General features: G+C 37.9%; 1 protein-coding gene across 2 annotated transcripts; it reads right to left on the bottom strand.

Moving 5' to 3' along the window:
* Positions 1 to 816: 816 nt before the first annotated feature.
* alas1 (aminolevulinate, delta-, synthase 1) lies at positions 817 to 24,211 on the bottom strand. 2 transcript variants are annotated; one of them, XM_041191421.1, is made up of 11 exons: positions 24,080 to 24,211; positions 17,219 to 17,433; positions 16,244 to 16,444; positions 15,687 to 15,833; positions 15,326 to 15,548; positions 14,384 to 14,568; positions 12,567 to 12,746; positions 10,579 to 10,743; positions 6,362 to 6,630; positions 2,962 to 3,124; positions 817 to 1,133 (listed from the first exon to the last, which is right to left on the bottom strand). In XM_041191421.1, the coding sequence occupies exons 2-11, from the start codon at positions 17,418 to 17,420 to the stop codon at positions 973 to 975; spliced, it is 1,896 nt and encodes a 631-aa protein (XP_041047355.1). In that variant the 5' UTR covers positions 17,421 to 17,433; positions 24,080 to 24,211; the 3' UTR covers positions 817 to 972. The 2 variants fall into 2 exon arrangements, with proteins under 2 accessions (XP_041047355.1, XP_041047354.1); XM_041191420.1 differs by lacking the exon at positions 24,080 to 24,211 and adding an exon at positions 23,771 to 24,019.
* Positions 24,212 to 24,227: the final 16 nt, after the last annotated feature.

The raw sequence follows: 24,227 nt of genomic DNA, 5'->3' as shown, positions 1-24,227 counted from the left end.
ATTGCACTTTTCTTGCATTTCATTTTGGGGTCAGTTAAGACAGATTGTCTTGACTAGTCTAGCATGTTTAGTTTGATTAGGAATCTGATGGAGCAAGTAGCCCGATACTGTCCTGCAAAATTTTATATTCTCTTTCCAACCCCATTTGTTTTTTTGAAAGTGGCAGCACTCAAAAGTCAGTTTGATATCAATTACAATTATTGCAGTCCTTATTGGATGCAAGTCTTTGTTCTAGATGATCACAAATTCAGGATGGTACCAGAAAAACTGTTGGGCATTACAGATTATACAACTCATTTCCAAGGATTCATTCTGTATTCTGGCTCAAAACAAATTTAGGTTGCATACTAAAGTATTTGTGATTTTCCATAATACTAGAACCACTGCACAGGTGGAGCTTTTGCTGATGTGACAGAAGCAGGCCACAGTGAAACTAGTCTGTGCCAGTGTTTTTGCTCTGAACGAGCCACTTCTAACCATCCAACCTTGCCAACACATACTTCTATTCCTTCCTCTTTCATACGTTTAAAGGGCAAGCGAGATAAGTACCTGTTATTTCTGAATTATGCTATATAGTTGCAAATCCCACATTCTAACCACTTTCTTGATAAAAAAAAAGTTTATTCCAAAACGTTTACTAGATTTTTTAGTGACTTGATGACCCATAGTTTTAGGCTTCCCGATAACTCCCTACATATAATCAAATCTTTATTTTAAAAGGTCTCTATTAAGTCACCTTTTACATTTCTGGTGATTGAATTTCAGTTTTTCCTCTATTTTCATTGGTGAAAAGAACTTCAAAATGAGAGCCATGAATAGAGTTTTGCTTTTTTTTTTTATTAAGTTTTTTCTGTCTACTATGGAAATAATCTTATATAATTTAATTATATACGTAGTTAAGTTCTATAAAAACATAGATTATATAGTTTCACTTTAAATTCTAATACAAAGACAGTCCAGAATCAGATTGATCTAGGCATTCACAGATATCAGGTTGCTCATTCCGCTGAAGTAGGATTTTTCACGCTCACACATCATCTCAAAATGTAGAGGTCTTCTGCAGAAGTTACATTCAGCAGAGGAATGGGACTTCAACTCCAATCCAACATCCTTCCATGTTATCAGTAGTTTTTCTGTTTATAAAACATGAAATAATATAACTTATTCAATTTTTCCTGTTTGAATTACATTCTAATTTAGGCAAAAGAACCAAAACCAAGAATACTCAAAAACTACTGTAAATACATACAAAAATCACACCAGATTTTCATGTCAATGGGTTACAGATTTTAAGTAAATGCATACACTTAAACTTATACATTCTCAATCTCTACTTCAGGAATACAATGAATGAGCTTGGAGTGGGGAGAGAGGAAGAGATGGGGAATGAAGGTAAACATTTGAAAAATATATACAATTTTTATAAATTTAATTTGTATTCTTGGTGTAATAAAGTATAAATTTTAGATTAGGACAGACAACCAATTCAGAAAAAAAAAACTTATGATTACTCTTAAACCCATGCCACCCAACTCCCAAGAAATTACACAATTGTGGAATCATGGAGGTTTAGCTCCTACTATACATAGAAGCTACATCACAAAAACAGACCATTCAGCTAAAGCAGTCTGGTTTGGTGTTTACACTTCATGCAAAGAAATTATTTTAATCACATTTATTCACCCTATTCCTAGAATCTGTTACAGAGCGAGAGTGGGATGAAGCAGAGCAAATGATGTCCTTATTCTTCATCACACGGTAGGTGGTGTGAAGGTGGTGTACATTCAGATTGATGAGACCAACTCCATGAGGATTTAAATGAGGCTGCAAGACTTGCATAACTTCAGCTAGAAGGAGGAATCTCCAGCTAAGCCTCACCGTGGCAGTCAATCCTGGGATTAGAAGTTACCAGTTATCTGGCTGGAAAGGGAAAAGAAAGCAGGGCATTGGGAGCGAAGAATCATGTTGGACTGGTTCCAGGGGTATAAAAATTGCCCTCTTAAAGGGACAAAGTACAACCATGGCATGGGATTGTCAGCTAAGTCAAAAGGGGAATCTTTTCTGTAGCTTACAGCATAAAGTTGCCTACAAAATAGCATTAGTCAATGATGATTTTAATTTGTTTATTACACTAAGCTTTAAAACTTGAAATCTTGTTAGGTGATCTTTTCAGTCTGTCATTGGAATTAAAATATCTTTCCAACAGTTATCAGTGTCCATAGAGATTGTAACAATACCTTCAACCACCTATCAAATCTAATTTTGAATGCTGTGTCCAATTTAACCAATGACCCAGGAAGCAAATTTCTATAGCCACAAATTTCTTCTCTCTCTACAACAATCTTCTAAACTTTGTATGTGTAACAGGATCCAGGAGTAGGGTGAATAAATGTGATTAAAATTATTTATTGGTTAAACCATGGTTAAGAGACAACCACAGTGTAGGAGGAGAGTCACAAATAAAGCCAGGCCAAGTAGTTACGTTAGGGTTCCTTCCCTGGAGGACTAGAGAATTAGTAAAATAATTGAATTTTACGATAATCCAACTGGTGCATTTCCATTATTGAAAAATGGATTCAAAATGTGGTAGCTATCCAACTGGGATTTAAACTCCCGTTCTCTGGGTTATCAGTACAGGTCGCTGGATTAGTCCAGTAATGCAACACTTGCTGGCATTGAATTCCCATCTCATGACCAACAATCCTTTGCAGTTTCCTTTGTTCTGTCTAAAGAATTAACTAAACCTCTTATTTTGGCATTGTCCTCAAAGTTCACCACCACACCCTATAAGCCTTTACCAAGTAGTAAACTGGTGGTCCCAGAAATCAGCTGCTAGGGCCTCACTTCCAGCCACTCTCTAAAACGGCCTTTAACACCTACACTATCACGCTCAAAGAATTTTTAATCCAGTTTGCTATCATCTCCATGTTTCTTTACATCACTGACATGAGGTCTACTTACCAACGAAATTATTCATCATCTCAGGGGTGTGATGTGGGGTTGGGGCAATACGCAAGAGCTCCTCACCACGTGCAACAGTGGGGTAGTTGATAGCTTGGACATAAATGTTGTCTTTATTTAGCAGTTCATCACAGATTTGAGTGTTTTTAGCTGCATTCGCAACCTAAAGACAGAACCAATATACACAAAATAAAAGAAAGTCTTACTGGAATATTCTAAACTTAAAACAATAACTTCAATTTGCATTGGTAAAAAGACATATTTTGGCATCTTTTATTGCCTTCTCCAACTCCTTTCTAATTTTCTCACTTCATACCACAAACAATTCGCATCAAATGGGGGTGAAGTTACTTGCCTTTAAATGCAGCTCTAAGCTGCCCAGTTCTCCAATTTTGAGAAAATACTCTTATTCAACTCCCCCAAAAAATATACAATAATTTTTTTCTTTTACAAGCTTACAAATGGAGATTAATGGGTATGATCTTATAGCCATTGTGGAGACGTGGTTACAAAGAGATCAAAGCTGGGAACTAAATATTCAGGGGTATGCGACTTTTTGACAGTACCGGCAGGAAGGAAAGGATGGTGGGGTAGCTTTGTGAGTACGAGATGGAATAAGTACAATAGCAAGAAATGATCTTGGATCAGAAGATGCAGAATCCATATGGGTGGGGGTGAGAAATAACAAGGGAAAGATGACACTGGTGGGATTAGTCTTTAGTAGCTATACTGTAGGACAGAGAATCAGGAAATAATGAGGGCATGTAAAAAAAGGCAATACATTAATCACCTGTGACTTTGATCTTCATGTAGATTGGGAAAACCAAATTGGCAGAAAACCAAATAAGCAAGAATTCAGAATGTATTCAGGACAGTTTCCTAGAACAATAATGTTGTGGATCCAACCAAGAATCAGACTATTTTGGATTTGGTAATATGTAATGAGGCAGGTTTAGTAAATAAGCTCGGAGTAAAAGATCCCCTGGGAAACAGTGACTATAACATGGCTGAATTTAGTATTCAGTTTGTGTGTGTGAGAGAAACTTGAGTCAAAACAACTATGCTAAACTTAAATAAGGGTAATTACAAAGGAATGGGGGCAAAGTTGGCTCGAGTGGATTGGGAAAGGAGTTTAGCAGAAAAGACAGGTGAACAATGGCAAATGTTTAAGAAAATAGTTCATGGCTCACAACAAAGATATATCCCAGTGAGAAAGAAGGATTCTAGGACAGGGATAAACCAACCATGGTTAACCAAGAAAGTTAAGGATAGTATCAAATTAAAAGAAAAAAAACATGCAATGTGGCAAAGGTTAGTGGTAAGGCACAGGATTGGGAAAATTTTAAAAACCAACAGATGATGGCTAAAAAAAAAAACTTTGAGGGTAAACTAGCAAGCAATATAAAAAAAAAATGGACAGTAAGAGCTCCTCTAAATATATAAAAAAGGAAGACAAAGGCCAAAGTGAATACAGGCCCCTTAGAGAATGAAGCTGGGGGAGTAATAATGGGGAATCAGGAAATGGCAGAGTTGAATCAGTCTTCATGGTAGAAGACACTAATAGCATTCCAAGAATACTAAATAATCAAGGGGCAAAAACCCATGGGGGCAGGGGAGAGGAAATTAATACAATAATGATCACTAGAGAACATGTACTAGGGATGGGGCTAAAGGCTGATAATTCACCTGGACCTGATGGGTTACTTCCTAGGATATTAAAAGGAAGTAGCTACACAAATAGTGGACGTAGTGGTAATAATCTAAGAATCCTTAAAAATTCTGGAAAGTCCCAGAAGATTGGAAAACTGCCAATGTAATGGCCTAAAAGGGAGGGAGACAAAAAACGGGTAACTTTGGCCAGTTAGCTTAACATCCGACATTAGGAAAATGTTAGTCTATTATAAAGGATGTAATAGCAGAGTTTTTAGAAATGCATAATCTAATCAAGCAGAGTCAGCATGGCTTCATGAAGGGGAAATCACGCCGTACAAATTTATTAGAATTCTTTGAGGTGGTAACAAGCAGGAGAGATGAAGGGCAGCCAATAGATGTAACATATTTGGATTTCCAAAAGACATTTGATAGAGGTACCACATGTAAGGCTACTTAATAAGATAAGAGCCTATGGTGTTGCGGGTAGTATATTAGCATGGAGAGAGGACTGGCTAACTAATAAAAGACAGAGTTGGAATAAAAGGGAGCATTTTCAGGATGGCAACCTGTAACTAAGAGTGCCACTGGGATCAGTGCTGGGGCCACAATTATTTACAATATACATTAATGACTTGGATGAGGGAAGTGAGTGTACTATCGGCAAGTTTGCGGATGACAAAAATAGGTGGGAAGGCAAGTGGTGAGGATGACAGTCTGCAGAGGGATATTGACAGGTTAAGTGAGTCAAACGTATATATACTGGCAAAACTTGGCAGATGAAATATAATGTGGGAAAATGTGAGGTTATGCATTTTGGCAGGAAGAATGGAAGAGCTGAATATTATTTAATGTGTACAGAATGCTAGACCACAGAGGGATTTGGGAGTCCTCATGCATGAATCGCAAAAAACTAACATACAAGTTCAGCAGGTAATAGGGAAGGCAAATAGAATGTTTGCCTTTTGTTTCAAAGGGAATGGGGTATAATAATAGGGAAGTCTTGCTAAAACTATACAAGGCACTAGTTAGACCACACCTGGAATACTATGAACAATTTTGGTCCCCTTATCCAAGGAAAGATAGACTGGCATTGGAGGTAGTCCAGAGAAGGTTCACTAGGTTGATCCCAGGGATGGAGGAATTTTCTTATGAGGAGAGGTTGAGCCTACTTCATTAGAAGAATGAGGCAACCTTATTGAAATATATAAAATTCTTAGGGGGTTTGATAAGGTAGATGCTGAGGCGCTGTTTCCCTTTGTGGGAGAGTCTAGGACCAGTGGGCATAATCTCAGAGTAAGGGGTCACCCATTTAAGACAGATGAGGAGGAATTTCTTCTGAGGGTAGTGAATCTGTGGAATTCTTTACCGTGGAGGGTTGTAGAGGCTGGGTCATTAAGTATATTCAAGGCTGAGATACTCAGGTTTTTAAATCAGTAAGGGAATCAAGGGTTATGGGGAAAAAGGCAGGAAAATGGAATTGAGGATTATCAGATCAGCCATGATCTCATTGAACAGCAGAGCAATATCGATGGGCTGAATGGCCTACTTCCACTCCTACATCTTATGGTCTTATTGCAGAATCTGATCAAGGTAATATAGCACAACCCACTAATTTTGCAACATTTAGTCACTTTTGCCATGTTGAAATGAGACAACAGGAATTTCTTTAGGAAGTAATGAGGGGGTGGCTGGGGAGAGAGAAGAGCAGAGCTAGAAAACTACGGGCAGATTTTAAATCAACACCTACCCTGATTGGAATGATGTGACTGGGACAGTGAACCACAGGAAAACCAGCATCCATAAGTAACTGACGCAGGTGTTTAACATTGCGTTGGTGTCTGCGACGCAGTGCTCGACCTTCTTCACTTTTCAGGAATTGGACAGACTGCAAAGCACCAGAGAGTAACATAGGCGGCAATGAGGTAGTGAAGATGAAGCCAGCAGCATATGACCGCACAGTGTCTATAAGAGATGCAGTGCTGGCTATGTAGCCTCCAACACAACCAAAGGCTTTTCCTGCAAAAAATAAAAACCCAACCATTTGTCACACGTCATTCAAGTAGCATTAACGTACTTCAGCAACAGGACAGATAACTATTAGCCAAGGGTAATATCAAAGCTCCACACAAATATGATAAAAAACTATGCAAATAGTTTCAATTTTTAAAAGTGAAGTTTGTTGCTAGGTCAATCATTAATGTGAAAATACAATGCAGAATGCTTCAGTTTGATTGGTTTATAAATAAACTGAGATATTTTTAAGCTCATTAAACAAGATGAGGAGAGGAGAGCAGTTATTTAATTATTCACATTTAAATTGTATATTTAAAAAAAACTAATTTTGCAGGCCTTACATAGGCCAAACCATTTACAAGCTCCGTATAAATTTCACAAGCTCATTATCTCTTAGATGGAAAACTAATGGCATTGAACATTTACATTTTGGTCCCACTCAACAGTCATGTAATCCTCCTTCTATACCCCTCACTGGACAGCATCTAGGATCAACACATGATGTTCACCTGGATATTCCCAAATTACAGGCTATATCAATGACAGCAACTTTCTACAATGTCCTCAAAATTTGGAAGTATCAAATCGCACAAAAAAGGCAACTCCAACCTTACACAGATCATCATTTCAATTTAATGATTGGCATCAGTTTTTCATAGTGACCTAAGTGTGAAAGATGCTAATTAGTAAAATAATCTTCAAAAAGGCACCCCTTTACTGCACAGTTCATTCTTACATTGCCTGCCTAATGAATCTATTTGGCCAAATAATAGCTAATTTGTCGACTTCTACATCTGGCTTTTTTCAAATTCTGATGTAACCATTGATCTAACATTCTGCATCACTGACTCTATGGCAGAGCTATGACCTTAAGTGGAGCTATTGTTTTAAAGGGCGGCTTCAGGCAGATTCAGTAACAAGAGCTTTGTTCACACCTCTCTTTGAAGCTATACAGCCTTCTAGGTCATTGCCACATTTCATGCAACAACTTTTGAAGCAACAGAATAAGATCAATCAAACCATAATCCAGAACACTTCATAAATCTTAATGTAGATCTCTTACAAAAACAAAGATAGCAAATCTCAAAATTGCATCAAAAAAAGTCACTTTCACATTGCATTGGACACAGAATTCCTATTTTGTACATGCTGTGGGCTGGGTGGGAGGGGAAATTATTTATTTAGAAACATGGAGGGTTATAAGTACACCAGACCCCATACCAATTCAGACATTTTGCAGAATTCAATATCAATAAAATTATTTAGTAAGCACATTTGGCTCAACTACAAGGTCAAGTTGATCTGAGTGCTCAAGGTCAAAAGCAACTTGCAATGCTCTTGTATTTCTCTCTGGGTCACCCCTCATCTAAATTCAATACAATTCAGGGGTTGGAGGCTTTGGTTTGGAAAGGAATGCTGGCAGCATATTTTGTTAGAAAAGTACACGAAGTTCTAGATTGTCATTCCTCAAGGTTAGTATCAGTGATTCAGCTGTCTATTTACACTGGTTGATTTCTCATCACTTTACATGTGGCATGGACCATGAAAACCTCAAACTAGCATGCATGAAAAAAAAAAAATCAGAAAACTAAGCAGTATTTATATAGGCAATGTTCCATTTTTGAAATAATTGCAATGTACTGCATCAGCTTTTTTTTTGGGGGTGGGGGGGTGATGGAAAGAGTCGAGTCACGGTGGGTGGGCTGACTTCCAGGTGTTCTTATTTCTAGAACCTGCAAAAAAAAAACTTTTCACCCGAATAAACTGCAATCCAAGTTTTCACTTTTCTAAATATTCTATTTTACCTCTTCCAGATCAATTACTTTTTAATTAATACCCAAAATCCTAGTGAGCATACCGGTATGTGCGTGTAATTTAGTCAAAATCCTTTAGCTGCTAAGATTGTCTAAGTGGTTCAATCTTAAGTCTTTTTTTTTGTACATATGTTCAATGTATTATAAATTTAGTCTTGGTATTAATTTTACAAAGTTCTTTTAAAAAACAATCAGGAAATCCATGCTTACGCCAGCAGTTGGGGCACAGCTTTACAACCCACAAGGATTGCAAGAGGGTTTTACTAAATGGGTAAAGAAGTCTTGCTGTAATTGTATAGAGCTTAGGTGAGGCCGCATCTGGAGTATTGCGTACAATTTGTCTCCTTAACTAAAGGAAGGATTTACTTGGCATAAAGAGTACAACAAAGGTTCACCAGACTGATCCCTGGGATGGCAGGACTGCCCTATGAGAAGAGATTAAAGACGACTGGGCCTATATTCTCTAGAATTTAGAAGAACAAGAGGTGATCTCATTCAAGCACACAAAATTCTTATAGGGTAGATGCGGGAAGGATTTTTCCCCAACTAGGTGGGAGAGGGTCTACAACCAGGATAGACAGTTTCAGAACAAGAGGTAGGCCATTTAAGACTAAGATGAGGAGCTTCTTCACTCATAGTGGTGAATCTTTGGAATTCTCTACCCCAGAGGGTTGTGGGGGGTTCAGTCATCAAGTATATTTAAGGCAGAAATCAATAAATTTCTAGATATCGAAAGGATATGAAGATAATGTAGGAAAATTGTGTTGAGATAGATGATCAGCCATGACCTAGTTGAATAGCAGAGCAGGCTCAAGAGGCCAAAGAGCCTACTCCTATTTCTTATGATCTTATATATACACACTGGATGCCACAATTTTAGTACACAGATCAGTACTTTTCCACCACTGCCCTTGATAAACCCTGGCATAGTTACCTATGGATTGCAACCAGCTGCCAAAGACCACTGCATGAGGAATCGGGGTGCATGCTCTTCCCCATCACTGACCTTAAGTGAATCCTGGCAAAGTGACTTTTGAATTGCAGTCAGCTGCCAAAGTGCAGCAGTGCATGCACAGGATAAATAAAGCTTCAAGCTGATCTCATAACATTTGTTATTGTAAACTTACAGGTGGATCAGACTATGCATGGGGAAAATAAGTGCTCGACAGATTGAGTATCTTAGCAACCATATTTTAACTTGAGCTTAAAAAGAATTGATACAAGATTTCAATTTAGAAGGTCCCCGTACCTCAAATAAATTGAAATGTTAGATTATGTCGGTTGGATTTGAAAATTTGAGCCTTAGAACTAAAGATTTTTTTAGCAAACCTTTTACTTGGAGTAAAGCATTAAATGTGATTTTCCAGTTTCTGTTTTGGGAGGATTATTTTTGTCTACCTTCCCTCATTGCTTTTTATTATCATAAAATTGCAACAGCCTGTATGGCTGTTTTTGAAAGTGTTCAAAGCTGCTATGCAGTGAAGCTGTGAGTGAGTAACTGTGGAGTTAGTATCCCCATCCCCTTGAGATTTGGTGACAATGCAGTAAGATCAGTTTTCAGCATTGGATCTAGTGCAGGACCATCTTTCTATACTTGAGCGAACTAAGTTTTTAAGCTTGCATACTGGGATACTATACTGAAATAGATTTTAAACACTACCATAGGTTACTCAAATATCAAAAAACTCAATTTTAACCAAAAATGTCAAAAGTTTGAATTCTGTTTTGTTCTTCCTTTGACCAACGCTCACTAAATGCAATTTTAATTATGACCCTCACCACCACCCACCCATCCCACCTCGCACGCACGCAAACCTTTCCTCCCCAAAAGTTTAAAATATTTTGTTGCAACATTTTCTTCCTATCTTATGAAGGAAACCCCAAATTAGTAACTCATCTGTAACAGTAAAGGATTTATAGAAGTTACCGCTTCAGTCTACCACCAGAGATAGATACCAAGAATGAAAAAAACTAAGCCAAAGAATATACAGGCTGATTGTAATGGGTACCCACTTTAGAAACAACCTCGATCTTCAAATCAAAATCTTCACTTATAAACTTGTGTTCACATGCACTATTGATTGTTTAATGAAAACAAAAACTAGTCCAAATTTGTATACACAGTTAATGTACTTACCCAGTGTTCCAGATATTATATCCATTTTATGCATGACACCATCTCTATCTCCTATTCCTCCACCTCTAGAACCGTAAAGGCCAACAGCATGGACTTCATCAACGAAAGTTATTGCACCATATTCATGTGCTACATCACACATTTCCTCCAAAGGACAGACTGCACCTAAGGATAGCATGTTTAACGGTCAAGAAATTTGTCTAACACAACTGTAACCCTAGCCCAAAATTTCAATCGTGTAATGATCCTATGGACTTCAAAAAGCATGTTCTTCTATAGGGGCTGCATGAAGCCATGCATGCCAAATCAGTAAACCAAATTCTGAGGAACAGTTTTAAAAAAAATCCTATAAGATCCTAAAACAGGTACCTAATTTATATCCCAGAAAGTAAATGTTTGAAAAAGGGACATTTAAATATCAAAAGGTACAAATGAGATTTAGGGAACCTTAGGGCTCCCTGATGCAGTCTAGATATTAAGATCCTCAATATTTCACAAATGCACTTTTAAAATCTCAAAACAAAAAAGTGGCATTTAGATTCAACAGTTTCCCACAAGTTCTCAATTATTAACACTCCTGTTCTAACTCGAACTCCCCACATTTTTAGAAACACTCTCCTCTAACCCCATTGTTAAACACTGGCTTTCTTCTCCATCCTAGTTCAAGCTAATACTCTTTTTCCACATTCCCTCATTCAAATTAGCACTTGAGTCCCTCCCCGCTACTTCAAGGCCCTATCCGTCACCTCCCCATCCCAAAATTCCACTCCCAGGTTTATCATCCTTCTATCTGATCTTCACTGAAATCCTTTACTCCCTCCATTCCTCCTTCAATGCCAATCCGCTCGCTAACAAAAGCCCCTCTCTTCCAGCAGTGCTCCACAGGTGGAAGGGTTCCCACCTTTATACTGTGGACAGAAATTCTCACGAGCACAAAAATTCTGACCTACGGCAAAGTGAGGCAAGGATTATTTCCACTAACTGCAGCAATGTGAAACAGTACTAAGGAGAGGGGCCTGGTTAGGTTTTTAAAAACAGCACATTAAAAGTTTAATTTCAAGCTATAGACGCAGCAAGGTCAAGCTAGAATGCTAACAACTTAACCTAGATGCCATAAAAAGTTAAGTTTTACAAATCTCAATTCATAAACAGATTAATGTAGTGCCATCAGAAATGCATAACTGTAACCAGAATGCCAAATTGTTGGTCTAGGAAAAGCTAGGTAAAGCCCCCTTTCTCAATAAAAAAGATCAATCGTTTATCTAGTGGGTTAGCGACAAATCATGTTTCAACTACGTGTAGAGTTTTTAAAAAGAACTTTACAATTGTTGGCATGCTGCACCAACACTGGTTTCATACTGAATCCTTGCAAGCTGAAAAATCAAGTTAGACCTTAAACCAGAGATTTCCAAACTCAACCCAGTAGGGTTATGAGATGAGGTTTTTTTTGAGTTGCGAGCTCCAAAGCAGCAATGGCTGCTGTGTGGCTTGAACTAAATACCAAAAGCTGCTAGGCCCCTTTAAATCCTTGTTTTTTTTCTATGGTGGACAAGCCTAGACACATCTTAGAAACCTGATTTCATAGCCTTTTTAACTGCAGCAGCAAAGGTAGCTTTCTAAAAAAACACCCTACAACCCTGCAGTTTAAACACTTCCCACCATGTACAACCCCTGAAGTCAATTCCACCCATCCCCTCAGCATCTGAAGACCCAACCACCAACCATCCCATCGCCCCACTCACTCAACTCTTGTACCTGCCTCTGGGGTCACATGAAGTCCAGGGCATTAAAATGGAGTCACACTGCGAAAAAGTTTGAAAAGCACTGTCTTAAAAGAATCCACATTACATGCATTGTTAGGAAATACAAATGTTGCCAGACCAGCTTGGTGATTTGGGTTGATTAATTTGTAATTGTAAATTATTTAGTAACTGCAGTTCCCCGTCCTTTAAAACTACTTCAAATTTAAGTCTTACTGCAATGCATACCATCCATTGAATGGACCGTCTCAAAGGCTACAATCTTTGGAGTAGCTGGGTCTGATTTCTTCAACAGTTGCCGCAGATGATTGACATCATTGTGACGGAATATAAACTTGGGAACTCCACTATTCCGTATTCCCTGAATCATGGAGGCATGGTTTCCAGCATCAGAGTAAATTTCACATCCTAGCCATAATGAAAAAAAAAGGTCATGGTTAACTTCAGCAGATCTCTGCTAAAGGCTACAGATACTGACAATTAAAACTGAATTCTAATATTGTCTCAAGAGTGCACAAATGCAAATTATGTAATGGACATCTATAGAACTTCTACCATGTTCATTTCACAAAAGATCCTATGTGATTTTTATTTTATATTGATGAAAATAGAGTCCATTACAAAGCCCAGAAATAGGAAAACCAATTTTCTCCCAGCTTCCTTCCATTCCCACCTCATTTTCTTTCTCTTGCTGGCATATGGTGGAGCCTGTGGAACCATCCTCCATTACCTTCCCCAGTGGCTAGTCCTCATGTACAATCCTAGACAGGAAACCATCAGGCCTCAGAAATGAAAAAGTGATATCACAGCAGAGGCCAATTTCATTCTCACCTATAACACATCACTAACTCTGGCCTATTTCCTCTAGCTAAGATATGGTACTGAGGCTAAGACCAGAAAATTTTGCACAGACTTATCTATTCACTGCTTTAACCAGCTTGCCAAGTATTGCCAGAGCCAGGGGAACAACAACAACAACATAAGCTTAGCTTCTAAATTCCATAAGCAAGTGGATGTCAGTGGGGAAAACAATTTATATTATCTTTTGTCCTAAGGGCTTTCACAGAAAAGTAGACAAAAAAAGGACATCAGGATGCCAAATATTAGAAGGGGAGACATGAGTTTTAAGAAGATTATATTTAAAAAGGAGGGAGCTGGATGAATTCCAGAGGATTTGGGGTCTAGATGGCACCAATAAAAGGGGGCAAATGCACAAGGGAAGGAAAGCACACATGTATCACGAGAGAGAAATCACAAGTATAAGGATAGATCTCTGGAGGACTCAAAACAGTGTTGAAAAGGAGCAGAATAGGAGAAGCTATTGCTGAACATAGCCTGGCTAGGATTGGCTTGAGAACAATAGAACCAAGCAAGAAGACAGCGAAGGTGGTGTCCAGAAGAGGATGGTATGTTTGACCAGGTTAAAAACAACAGATGGTTCAATGGAAAGAATGCACCACAGTCATTGTAACAGCATAGATTGAATGGATTGAGGGCTTGACCATGAGAGATATGGAAATTCAGGAGTGGGATTGTAGATAATGAAATATCATAAAAAGGGAATTCAGTAATATTTGGCAGGTGGAGAAGTGTAACTTATTAGAGCTGTTGACATGGGGGTCAGGTTCAAAACTGTGAAGTTGAACTCCCCAATGGTTGTTAGAGAAAACAGCACATACCTGTGCCACACAAGTTAGGTGGTCACAGGTCTGATTACTCCTATACTGAATGAGCAGGTCTAAGCCAGGATTTGCAGAACACTATAACTGACCTCCCACATCCCTGGGATAATGAGGGGAAAAAAATCAACCAGGACCTGCTTTTGATTTATGTCTAATAACTCTTGCTGGAAAGAGTGATGAAAATATTGATGCCCTCAACTCACATGAAGAATGATACTATAGGGAGCTAGTGCCAGGTGCCTCCACCCTTTTAAAAAACTGGTGAAAATCAGCACCTTCAAGTGAGGCCTATGGAAAATGCTACCTAAAAATAGACACTTTGACTTATCCACAATAAATGGCAAATTAAACAATAACTCGTACCTGGGAGCATTTTGGCCAATGTAAAGAGGGTAGAATCATTTGCCACAAAACATGATGAGAACAGTAGTGCTGCATCTTTGCCATGGAGATCAGCTAATTCACTCTCTAAATCAACATGATACTTGCTGGTTCCAGAAATATTCCTGGTCCCACCAGCTCCAGCACCATGGCACCGAAGGGTATCCCTAGATACAAAAAAATGAGATGGTAATAATGGCGAATACAGCTCTTTAAAAAAGACTATTTTAGTTACTAACAAAAAAGTGACATTCCCAATTGTGCATTTCATTTTTTTTTAAATTCTTGTTGATGGGATATGGGCAGCACTGGCTAGGCCAGCATTTATTGTCCATCCTTAATTGCCCTTGTTCAGAGGGCATTTAAGAGTCAACCACATTGCTGTGCGTCTGGAGTCACATGTAGGTAAGAGCAGCAGATTTCCTTCCCTAAAGGACATTAGTGAACCAGATGGATTTTTACAATAATTGGCAATGGTTTTGTGATCAGACTTTTAATTCCAGGTTTTTTTTAAAATTGAGTTCAAATTTCATATCTGTCATGGTGGGATTTGAGCCTGGGTCCCCAGAGCATTGCCCTGGGTCTCTGAATAATTAGTCCAGCAACAATACCACTATGCCATCACCTCCATTTGCCCATATAGATCATGGCAGGGATCTATGTCAAACACTAGCTCTTCCTTCTTTGGATACAAATCTGGGTACTAATTTGAGGGAAAAAAAAAAGATAGTCACTTATTTAAAAATCATGTTTCACTTCTAATAGGACTATATCCTAAGCAAAGATGAATGCAACAGACACAAGTTCATTGAAAAAAATTCTAAGGGTGAAACCAATACAATGTTTAAAATAACAATCAGAAGATGCTCAAGTCTTGAGGCATATTATGGCATGTTTCCAAGGTAGTTTAATTCAGAAACTCACATGATTGACCCCACAACTCGCGGGTGGCGACTCATTCCGAGGTAATCATTGCTGCACCAGACAGAAACCTCCTTCTTGACACTGACGGAATTGGAGTAGTCATCTGCCATGGGAAATACATCAGCACGACGATTCACAGTTTTGAAGACACGATAAGTATGATCCTTTTTCTTTTCATCAATCTTCTTTTCAAAAAATCCATCATATTTGAAAGCTGAAACAGCTACATAAGCACAGAATAAAGTTTTAAAGCTTAGAAATAAATACAAGTAACATGAATATGTTCGAAATGTAATAAAATTTGTAAGGTTTGATGTTACTTATTGCCTATTTGCATGGTTTTGTTTTGTTGTACACTCACATTTTGGCATGTTGTCCTGAATGAGATGAGAAACTGAAGACTTTTGCTTCGTCATACTATTCAGATTCTTCAGCAGACCAGTGTCTTTTTGTCCATCTGCCTTTTTGATGTTGGCAACAGTTGGGTTAACAGAGGTCACAGCTAATTCTGCAGAGGACAATCAATACTTTAGGTATACAGCCACAGCCCATGCTATTAATACATGAATACAAATGTTATTTAACTATAATGCACAAAAATTAACCCAGTAGCACCTTTGGATGGTAGTTATTTTTAGAATTCAAGCCGCCAGGTTGTGTAAGGTTCAATTACAAAAGCACCGTAGTCAGAGACTAACTGCTTATTTATGTCATGCGATTTTGCAGTATGGAAATTGCTGCCACACCTGCCAACAATGATGGAACTTGAATGAAAAGTAACGAAGGCTGTAAAGTACTTTGCTCCATCCCAAAGACGCAAATGGTATTATATAAATTCAAGGTTGCTCTTTGACAGCAAGCCTTCAAAATCAAAGTACACCAAACTGAAATTGTGTTTAAAAATCTAGATCATCCTACCTTTTCTCACAGCATGCATCTGTTGCACATCCTCTGAAAGCTCCACACTAGCTTTTCGGACAACAGAGCTCTTACCATGGCTCATCTCACCAGCAAGGAATGGGCATTTGGAAGCTGCAGCCTGTCCAGCACTAGGTACTGGGTGTCCTGGGGGAAGCTGGGAAGCTGGGACACTTGGAGCTGAAGCCAAATTAGCAGTTTCTGTGGTACATTAAGAAAAGCATGCTTAAAGCAAAGTTTGAAACTAAATCAAAAACTATTTAACATATAAATGTTAAACTTTGTAGAAGAAAAAAATCTGGAGATTTAACTTAGAAAATTGTTTAAAATATTGACATTGCATTAAAATATAACAATGTAAACAAAATGTCAATTATGGTTCAAAAATATGATAGTATTTATAGAGAAAGATTTAAAACATTAGTCCAGATTAAGGAATTGCATAATCTTGGGGTTTTCCACTTCCTTTGCCCAAATGAACCCATTTGAAAAAAATCACCACTTCTTTAAAATTACTGAGCTATGGTAATTCAGTTCATTGTAGTTGTGCCTTTTAGAATCTTTAGTCACAAGGTTTGACCTGGAATCACAGGATGGAGTCACACTGGAGTCCATTAATTTTATACATGCTCATACAGCTGAATTGGGGGGAGTGGTTGCAGTGTGTCAAAAAGATTAGAGATTACTTCAGCAAGGCAATTAAAATGGATAGCTGAAGAAACCTTTAACCCCAAGTTATTGAAAGAAGTGCTTAAAATCAATGGATTGCATGATTACAGCAATTTCATAATTAATTTTGACAATTTAATCCATTGATAAGCCTCACGAAAGGACATTTTAATAGTCTAAAATCACAAGCAGGAATAATTTTGCTCCTTTTGACTGTATCCTAATTGTCTTGTTCCCTTTAAACTTTTTGGATGTACATAAACACAGTTTAACTTAACTCTACTTAAATCACAAGCAGCTCCTTACTCTCATTCACTGGCGTGGTTTCTTTGGTCTGTTGACAGTGAGCAGCAGAGGTGGTCACAGTGCGCGTTACAGGCTTGGCTCCTGCCTTCATCATCATAATGGGGCAGTGTTGCGCATAATAGATCAGTGACTTGCCAGCCTTCTGAAGAAAAGTCTGGGAGACACGTGAAAGGAATGGGCAACGACGAACAACAGCCTCCATTGTAGTTCTAAACCTATTGGGAAAGAAAATGGTTTTGTATGAAGACTTTTGTTTTCCCTGAACAACGCTTAACTCATCATATCGAACAGGAAACACTCACATGATGTCACATTTATGGAAAAGCCATCATGCAACTAAAACACTTAAGGCTTTTATTATCAAGGTTACACTTCAGTCTTCCTGTCTTTAGGAAACAAAAGACACATGCACCATGATTTATGGTAATAATTCACACATTTTATCAGGATGTAAACATTACAGGAATGGGGAAACCAAAGGGAAGAAATTAAAGTACAGGAATTATATATTATGCTTTATATAGAAAAAAAATAAAGGGCCTGAATCCAGAAAGTGTCAACTGCTTGTTACAAGACAATTAAGAAAAAGGTTGGGAGGGGAGTAGAAAAAAGGGAGTCTGACTTTTCAACCTTGAAGGATGAATGAGGGCAAACTTAAAAACGTGATAATAAGTTGAATAGAAAAAATCTTCAGGGCTATTTCAACTACAGGGCAAGGGAATAATCAATACAAAATCGGTAAATATATTTGAGATTTAGATTAACAAACACTTCGCACAAAAGGTTAACAATATGTGCAGTCTGAGTAAGACAGAGTAAGTCATACAAGAGACAGTGAAGGAGATTGGCTGGGCCAGCAGTGTTTCACCAAATGCAATGTTTCCTTCGTCACTTAACAACATGCACTTCCAGCAAGTTATGGCACAAAATATTTTCATATTGAAGCATACAGGAGAACAATCATACACCACTAAGTGTATAAATGTAAAATTTAAATTCTCACCCCAAAACCCCTAAAAGATATTAAGTAGCTTCAAACAGATACTGTATTTTCTGAAATACGAAACACAAAAGTCTTAGTGCTGTTTTCCAAAAGATGGGAACAGCTTACATCTATACCAAAGCACGTTGATTTTTTTTAAAAGTTAAGTGGTACTCTAGTTCGACAATTTTCTCCTCTAGGATCTTGGTTGGTGTGTTTATAGCTCCACATACACACACATCCCATATCCGAGCTGTTTTAACCAAAGGACTGATTTTAAATTCAAGCTACAGATTGCTTAAAAACTGAAGATATTAAAGCAAAACTAATTTCTTTTAATATACTGCAGTCTATCTTTAATGTTCAAGGAAATAAAAGTTGTGCTTCCATTCAGATTCTATTTACCAGACACACCAAGATAAAATAGGAAAATACGTCAAAAAAATCAGAAGACTGTGCAATCCAGAAAAACACTCATTGCAATATTCACAACCCAAAATAAATGCAAAATTTCAATTTAGTAAAACTGACCAGTTCTCAAAAGTAAACTCACTTGAATGAAGAGTTCCACTGGTAATTCAGATACTGAACAAACCCACACCTCAACAAGTTCATGTTTATTGTACTCTCACAAACACAGGAGAAAAGATATAGCTTCAAGCTCAATACCATCTGAAATGGCCACAGTCCAGAGCCTCTAAATAATATTCCGGAATTGGACAGCTGCTTCTGACATACTTATCTCTTCATGCACTGAGGCAACGGGGCAGAGGGGTTTCACAAAGACTTCTGTTATGTCCAAAGAGGTAGACTGCCAGAAATATCTAATCAGTCTCCAAAACTCAGGCTAAGAACATTTACTGGCATATTACACAATTTAAATACATTGGGGAAACAAGGTTAACAACTACAGGTTTTCAAAAATGAAATGATAAAACAACAGGTTTGATCCAACACCACATGAGCTCCCAATGCCAGTTGTGCAACTTGGCAAATTCCCCACAGAAAAATGGGATAAAAAGCATCGCGTTCCCCTTGCACCTCTTAGCAACTAGTTCAAAGATTAATTAAAAAGGCGGTTATGGGAGCAGACAGCCCACCTGCTACCAGCAACTAAGCCACATTAGGAGGTAGAAAGAAAACAAAAGGATGGCAACTGAGAAATTTGATATCCTTACAAGAAATGCATGACAAAAATAAATGCAGTTTCTCAATAAATCATAAAGAGGTCAGTTATATCAAAACACAGGTCAGTGTAACCTCACTTTACTCAATTTCAGTAATGGCAACTCAACAGTGTGGATGAGCTGAAGTTTCTAATGTTGAACAGGTATAGGTTGATTAATGCTATAGCCTTCCTGCTAACACTCACTGTGTGGATGGAAAATGCAGTTGTTCTCAATCTAGGCAATGCATAATCTATTAAATCCACCATGTTTCAAATTGGTTTAACACTTTTAACAATTTCTTTCTAAAAGGAGTGCCACTTGGGACGAGCAATGGCTAGGTCAGAACTGCCAAAAATCAGTAAAAAACAAGCCATTTGAAATTTTACTGATCAGAATAGTGGAGTTTAGAGCATTAAATTAAGAGGACTCGGTTTGTCCTGCTTGAGTATAGAAGATTGTGGGATGATCACATTGAGGCATTTAAAAATATTAAAGGATTTGATAGAGTAGATATGAGGAAACTGTTTCCTGTGGTGGGGGAAGAAATCAAGAATAAAAGGGAGAGAATCTTAAAATTGGAGCTAGCCCATTTAGGTGCAAAATCAGAAGCACTATTTTCATACATCATGGCAAAAATCTGGATCTCTTGCTCCCTCTTTCCTTCCCCACGAGTTATAATTTTCCCTTGCCCTTCAGCTTGAGAATGTAATATTGTACTCATTTCTGGGAAATGCAAGTTGTTGAGTGTGGCGAGGTCAAATGGGAAATTTGGGCCCTTGGTGAACAAGAAGACAAAACAGTCTATTGTAATCAGTTTGATTTGAGGATGGAAAAAGAACAGGCGAATTACGGAGAAGGAAATTGAAGTCAAATGAGATACGGGGGTGGGGGGGGGGGGGGGGGGGGGGGGGGGGGGAAGAAAAAGTGGATTGAGACAAAGAGAGGGAGAGGGAAAGGGAGAAAAGACAAAGGGAAAGCATGAAAAAAAAAAATCAATATTTAAATACCTCTCAACGCAATTAACTTTGGAGTCTCACTCCTGCAGTTTCAACTGTTTCCTTTTTGGGCACCCAAGGTGAAGTGGCACGGCAGAAAAATATATCTACTCATTTAAAATAAAGTTCTTATATCACGAGATACCAGCCCCAATTATCTGCAATGAGTTTTATTTCCATTTATGAGAAATCCAGTAATTTTCTTGAAACTGACAGAGGGCTCCCATTTTTGAGAGGCTAATGGTGAAGTGGTGCAAATAGTTCAGGATTTTGTGGCAATTCACAATTTGCAGGGTATCACTTCCTCACCACAAACTGATTAATTTTATTTTTGAAGTATTAGAAACCACTAATAAACGACCAGGAAAAGTATAACCCATCGTAAAACAGTCTACTACTGAGTGATGTGAATAATGGCCTAGCAGCAGTGTTGTAAAGTTAGTTTAAAACAGTGCAAGTTTAAACAGTTAAAAATAAAATATGACATTGCACTTATCAAACATTATTGCAAAGTGGGTATGAAAAACATGGTGTACACACAAATTATATATTGCCAGGGAGTATTCCGTAATTCCAATTATTGTCAAGAGTTTAAAAAAAAAAGAAAAAAGGAAAAAGGAGTGGGAGGTGGAGGAGGAGGAAGTGATATTTTAAGAAACTTTTATAACCCCATTGCACCAACAGGAATTTTATGACAAGGAAATGAAGTAGCACTAATTATAATCAGACTAACAATTATTGCAGGAGAAAGAGCTATGTACATTCTCAATTAAACAGGAGCTTAGCTCATTCGTTTATCAGAGGACCTTGCACAGCCAGACCACAATCCCTTCCTGCTACACAGCAACCTTTTAATTTCCAGCTACACTGATTTACAGCAAATGAGCAAGTCAAATCCTATTCTATTAGTGACATTCCAAGATTTTTACAGGGAGTTGCGAGATAAAATCCTACAAGATCTTCCAATTCACTCTCCTCCCACCCCAACCTAAATTTGGTGCTTCATTTCCTATTGAAAAGTAAATCAGAGTGAACACTCAATTTCACCAAGTTTCATTTAAGCAGTGAAATGTTGGTATGCTTTGGAAGTTATTTTTAAAAACATACATGTTGTTAAGTGAGATAACATAAGGCATGGACTTTATTATGGTTAGGAGTTTGAGAACAAGCAGCTCTTTGAGCCTGATCTCAACGCTTGCCAATATAATACTGCAAAACACTGTTTGATGTAGCCAACAATCATACAACTTGGTTGTCCTTTAGTGAGTTAGTCTGTAAAAGAACAAAAAGTGCACTCATCTGGCTTCCCTTGTACTGCTTAGCACTGTGAATCATGGTATAAAATAGAATACATCAAGCTGCAGGGAATATTGCATTTATCCAAATCACAAATATACCATCATTACGTATTTTGAAAAGTAATAGGTTTCTCAAAGGAACTCCCTGTTCTAACTGGACATAGAATCCCTCCCTATAATGAATCTGTTTCAATATCCAGCAGACAGACAGAAAGAACAGCCAAAATCAAAATCTGATGCATCAATTTCCTCATAGAACTCCTCCCTATAATGAATCCGTTTCAATATACAGCAGACAGACAGAAAGAACAGCCAAAATCAAAATCTGATGCATCAATTTCCTCACAGAACTCCTAGGGTCCAGGAAGCCCTCTTAGAAAACCCATGATTTTAAGAGGCTATATTCTAATGGAAGAACTAATGTCACCATTTTTAAAATATTTCTGCCAATTAATGCAGGCTTGTGTCAGTTTTAAACTACGAGATCAGTAGTTGCAATTTCCAAGGTCAAAACAAGTTTTCTAGATACCGTTTGCCAAATCTTATTACTACAAAATTCAAGAAAAGCTCATTCTCCAAGAGAAACTTGAAAAGGTTATCTACAAAGCAAGATGTACCTAAAGCTCAGTTGGGTCAGCTACATCTCAAAATATCCCTCAAATTTAAAATGTTAACAAGAGCAAAAACAAGCTGTTTTTTGTAGCCCACGTGTTTACAAGATTGCAGTAAAAACTTAAGAAAGGAGTTGTTCTCAGGAACCTGATACCTGAAAGGCTTCCAATAAGCGATATCCTACTATTGTTTAGACTACATTCAGATAGCTTGCCTTTCAGAAAGTTTATCAATTGACCATTCTTCTCAGTCACATTACACATAGACTCTAACATGCATACACTGCTCAGATGTTTAACATGTGAGCCTTCAACATTACATCAAGCAGGTTTTTTTTTTAAACAAAGTATTAGAAATATATACTCCCAGCAGGATTTGTCAAATAAACATTGTTGCCAGACATCTGGCAAATATGAAGGAGGAAATAGCAACTTGTCTCTATTTAGATATATTTCACAATTACATCCAAGTTGGAATATGCACAGAACATAAGCTTCAGACTTTCCACCTGAAGGATCTTTTCAGTGCTGTTTCAAAAAATAAAGCATATGACTATATGCAAATTTACAAACATGCAGATAATTAATCTTTTTTCAATACTTTTTCACGTAGCCTGTAAATCTGCCCGAGTTACATCACAGGCTTTATTACATTAGATTGACAATACTTATGATGCAGCATGATGAGTAAGTCCATTACTCGTGGCTCTCCATAAATTTAATCAGTGGCAATAGGTCAGAGGAATTTAAAATGGTGTTACAAAAGAGAAAACACTGACAATAATAAGCGTTATTACTTATTAATAAGTATTGATCAATGTTAATCCATTTAACAAGAATTTGAGACAGTGGACAGGTGAAAATATTGCCACATTTTTAAGACTTAAAAACAGCTTGAAAGCGATAAGACAACATTTCACAATTGAGTGAATGTCCCACAAGCAGCAGTAAACCTTAAAACCAAGAAATATGACCTAAGTGTTCCCTCAATCACAAACAGCATTATGGCAAACGTCATTATAGCACTTGACAAAACATGGAACAAAGTTTGGCAAATATTTTTCCACTGAAGATTTATAACATAAAGCAGATAGTTTCTGAGGAGAATGGATAGCTAACCAACTACAGTAGAGATCAAAAAACGTCAGGAAACATCAGGTCAGGGAGTTTCTGAGGAGAATAGAACCAAGCTAAGTCATCAACCTGAAATATTTTCACTAATTCTTGCTCAATCTACACATGCTGTCTGACCAGCTGAGTGTTTCCAGCACTTTTTCCTGATCGCTACCGCATCTGGCTTAGAAACTATGCATTTTATTCTTTAAAAAGTTTTTATATCTACAGTATCATTCTATTGTTATAGAAGAGATCAAATGTCAGGATTCCTATGTAAACATGGGTACATTTCCTCATATGTGAAGGGGAAGAAAAAAATTAATAAGCTGGTCATTAATCATTAATTTACGACAATTTAGTTCAGGAATGTTTCAAGCTTACCCAGAGGAACACTGACACGCTCGTTTTGCATAATTTCCAGTATTCATGTGGTCTGAACCTACAATCAAACACTGACTGAAGCCTAAAACAGAGTGGGAGTTAGCAAGCGGCTGGGCCAGTACTTTAAAGGCTCTTCCCATTGTAAAGGGAAACCTCGCTCTCTCCTTGTTACAGGAAAGCAGCCTCTGGGCCAGCAGGCTCACCACAGCTGATGTCACTGAGCAACCGGGCCCAAGCCCAGCCGCCGCTCAAAGTGAGGAATGAAAAATAGTATTAAAAGTAATAACAAACTGGGGACTGGCGCCTTACCCGGTATTAATGCTGCTGGTAACTGGGTCCCTTGTGGCTGGGCTGGGCTGGGCTGGACTGGACTGGACTGAACTACGCTGTAAAAGGACAAAATCCAAACCGCTACCTCTGTTGTCCTGCACTGAGGACGAACTGGACGGAAGCCGTT

The sequence above is a fragment of the Carcharodon carcharias genome, chromosome 7 (genome assembly GCF_017639515.1).
Source record: "Carcharodon carcharias isolate sCarCar2 chromosome 7, sCarCar2.pri, whole genome shotgun sequence".
Taxonomy (NCBI): domain Eukaryota; kingdom Metazoa; phylum Chordata; class Chondrichthyes; order Lamniformes; family Lamnidae; genus Carcharodon; species Carcharodon carcharias.
This window is presented reverse-complemented; position numbering and strand designations above follow the sequence as displayed.

Bases quoted from the DNA above. Each gene is read 5' to 3' on its own strand.
- alas1 (XM_041191420.1), bottom strand. From the start codon at position 23,910: ATGGGAAGAGCCTTTAAAGTACTGGCCCAGCCGCTTGCTAACTCCCAC. The intron at 16,445-17,218 runs GTAAGGAGCTGC...AATGTACCACAG, and splicing joins AACCACGCCAGTGAATGAGA to AAACTGCTAATTTGGCTTCA. The intron at 14,569-15,325 runs GTGAGTTTCTGA...TTTTGTATCTAG, and splicing joins CGAGTTGTGGGGTCAATCAT to GGATACCCTTCGGTGCCATG.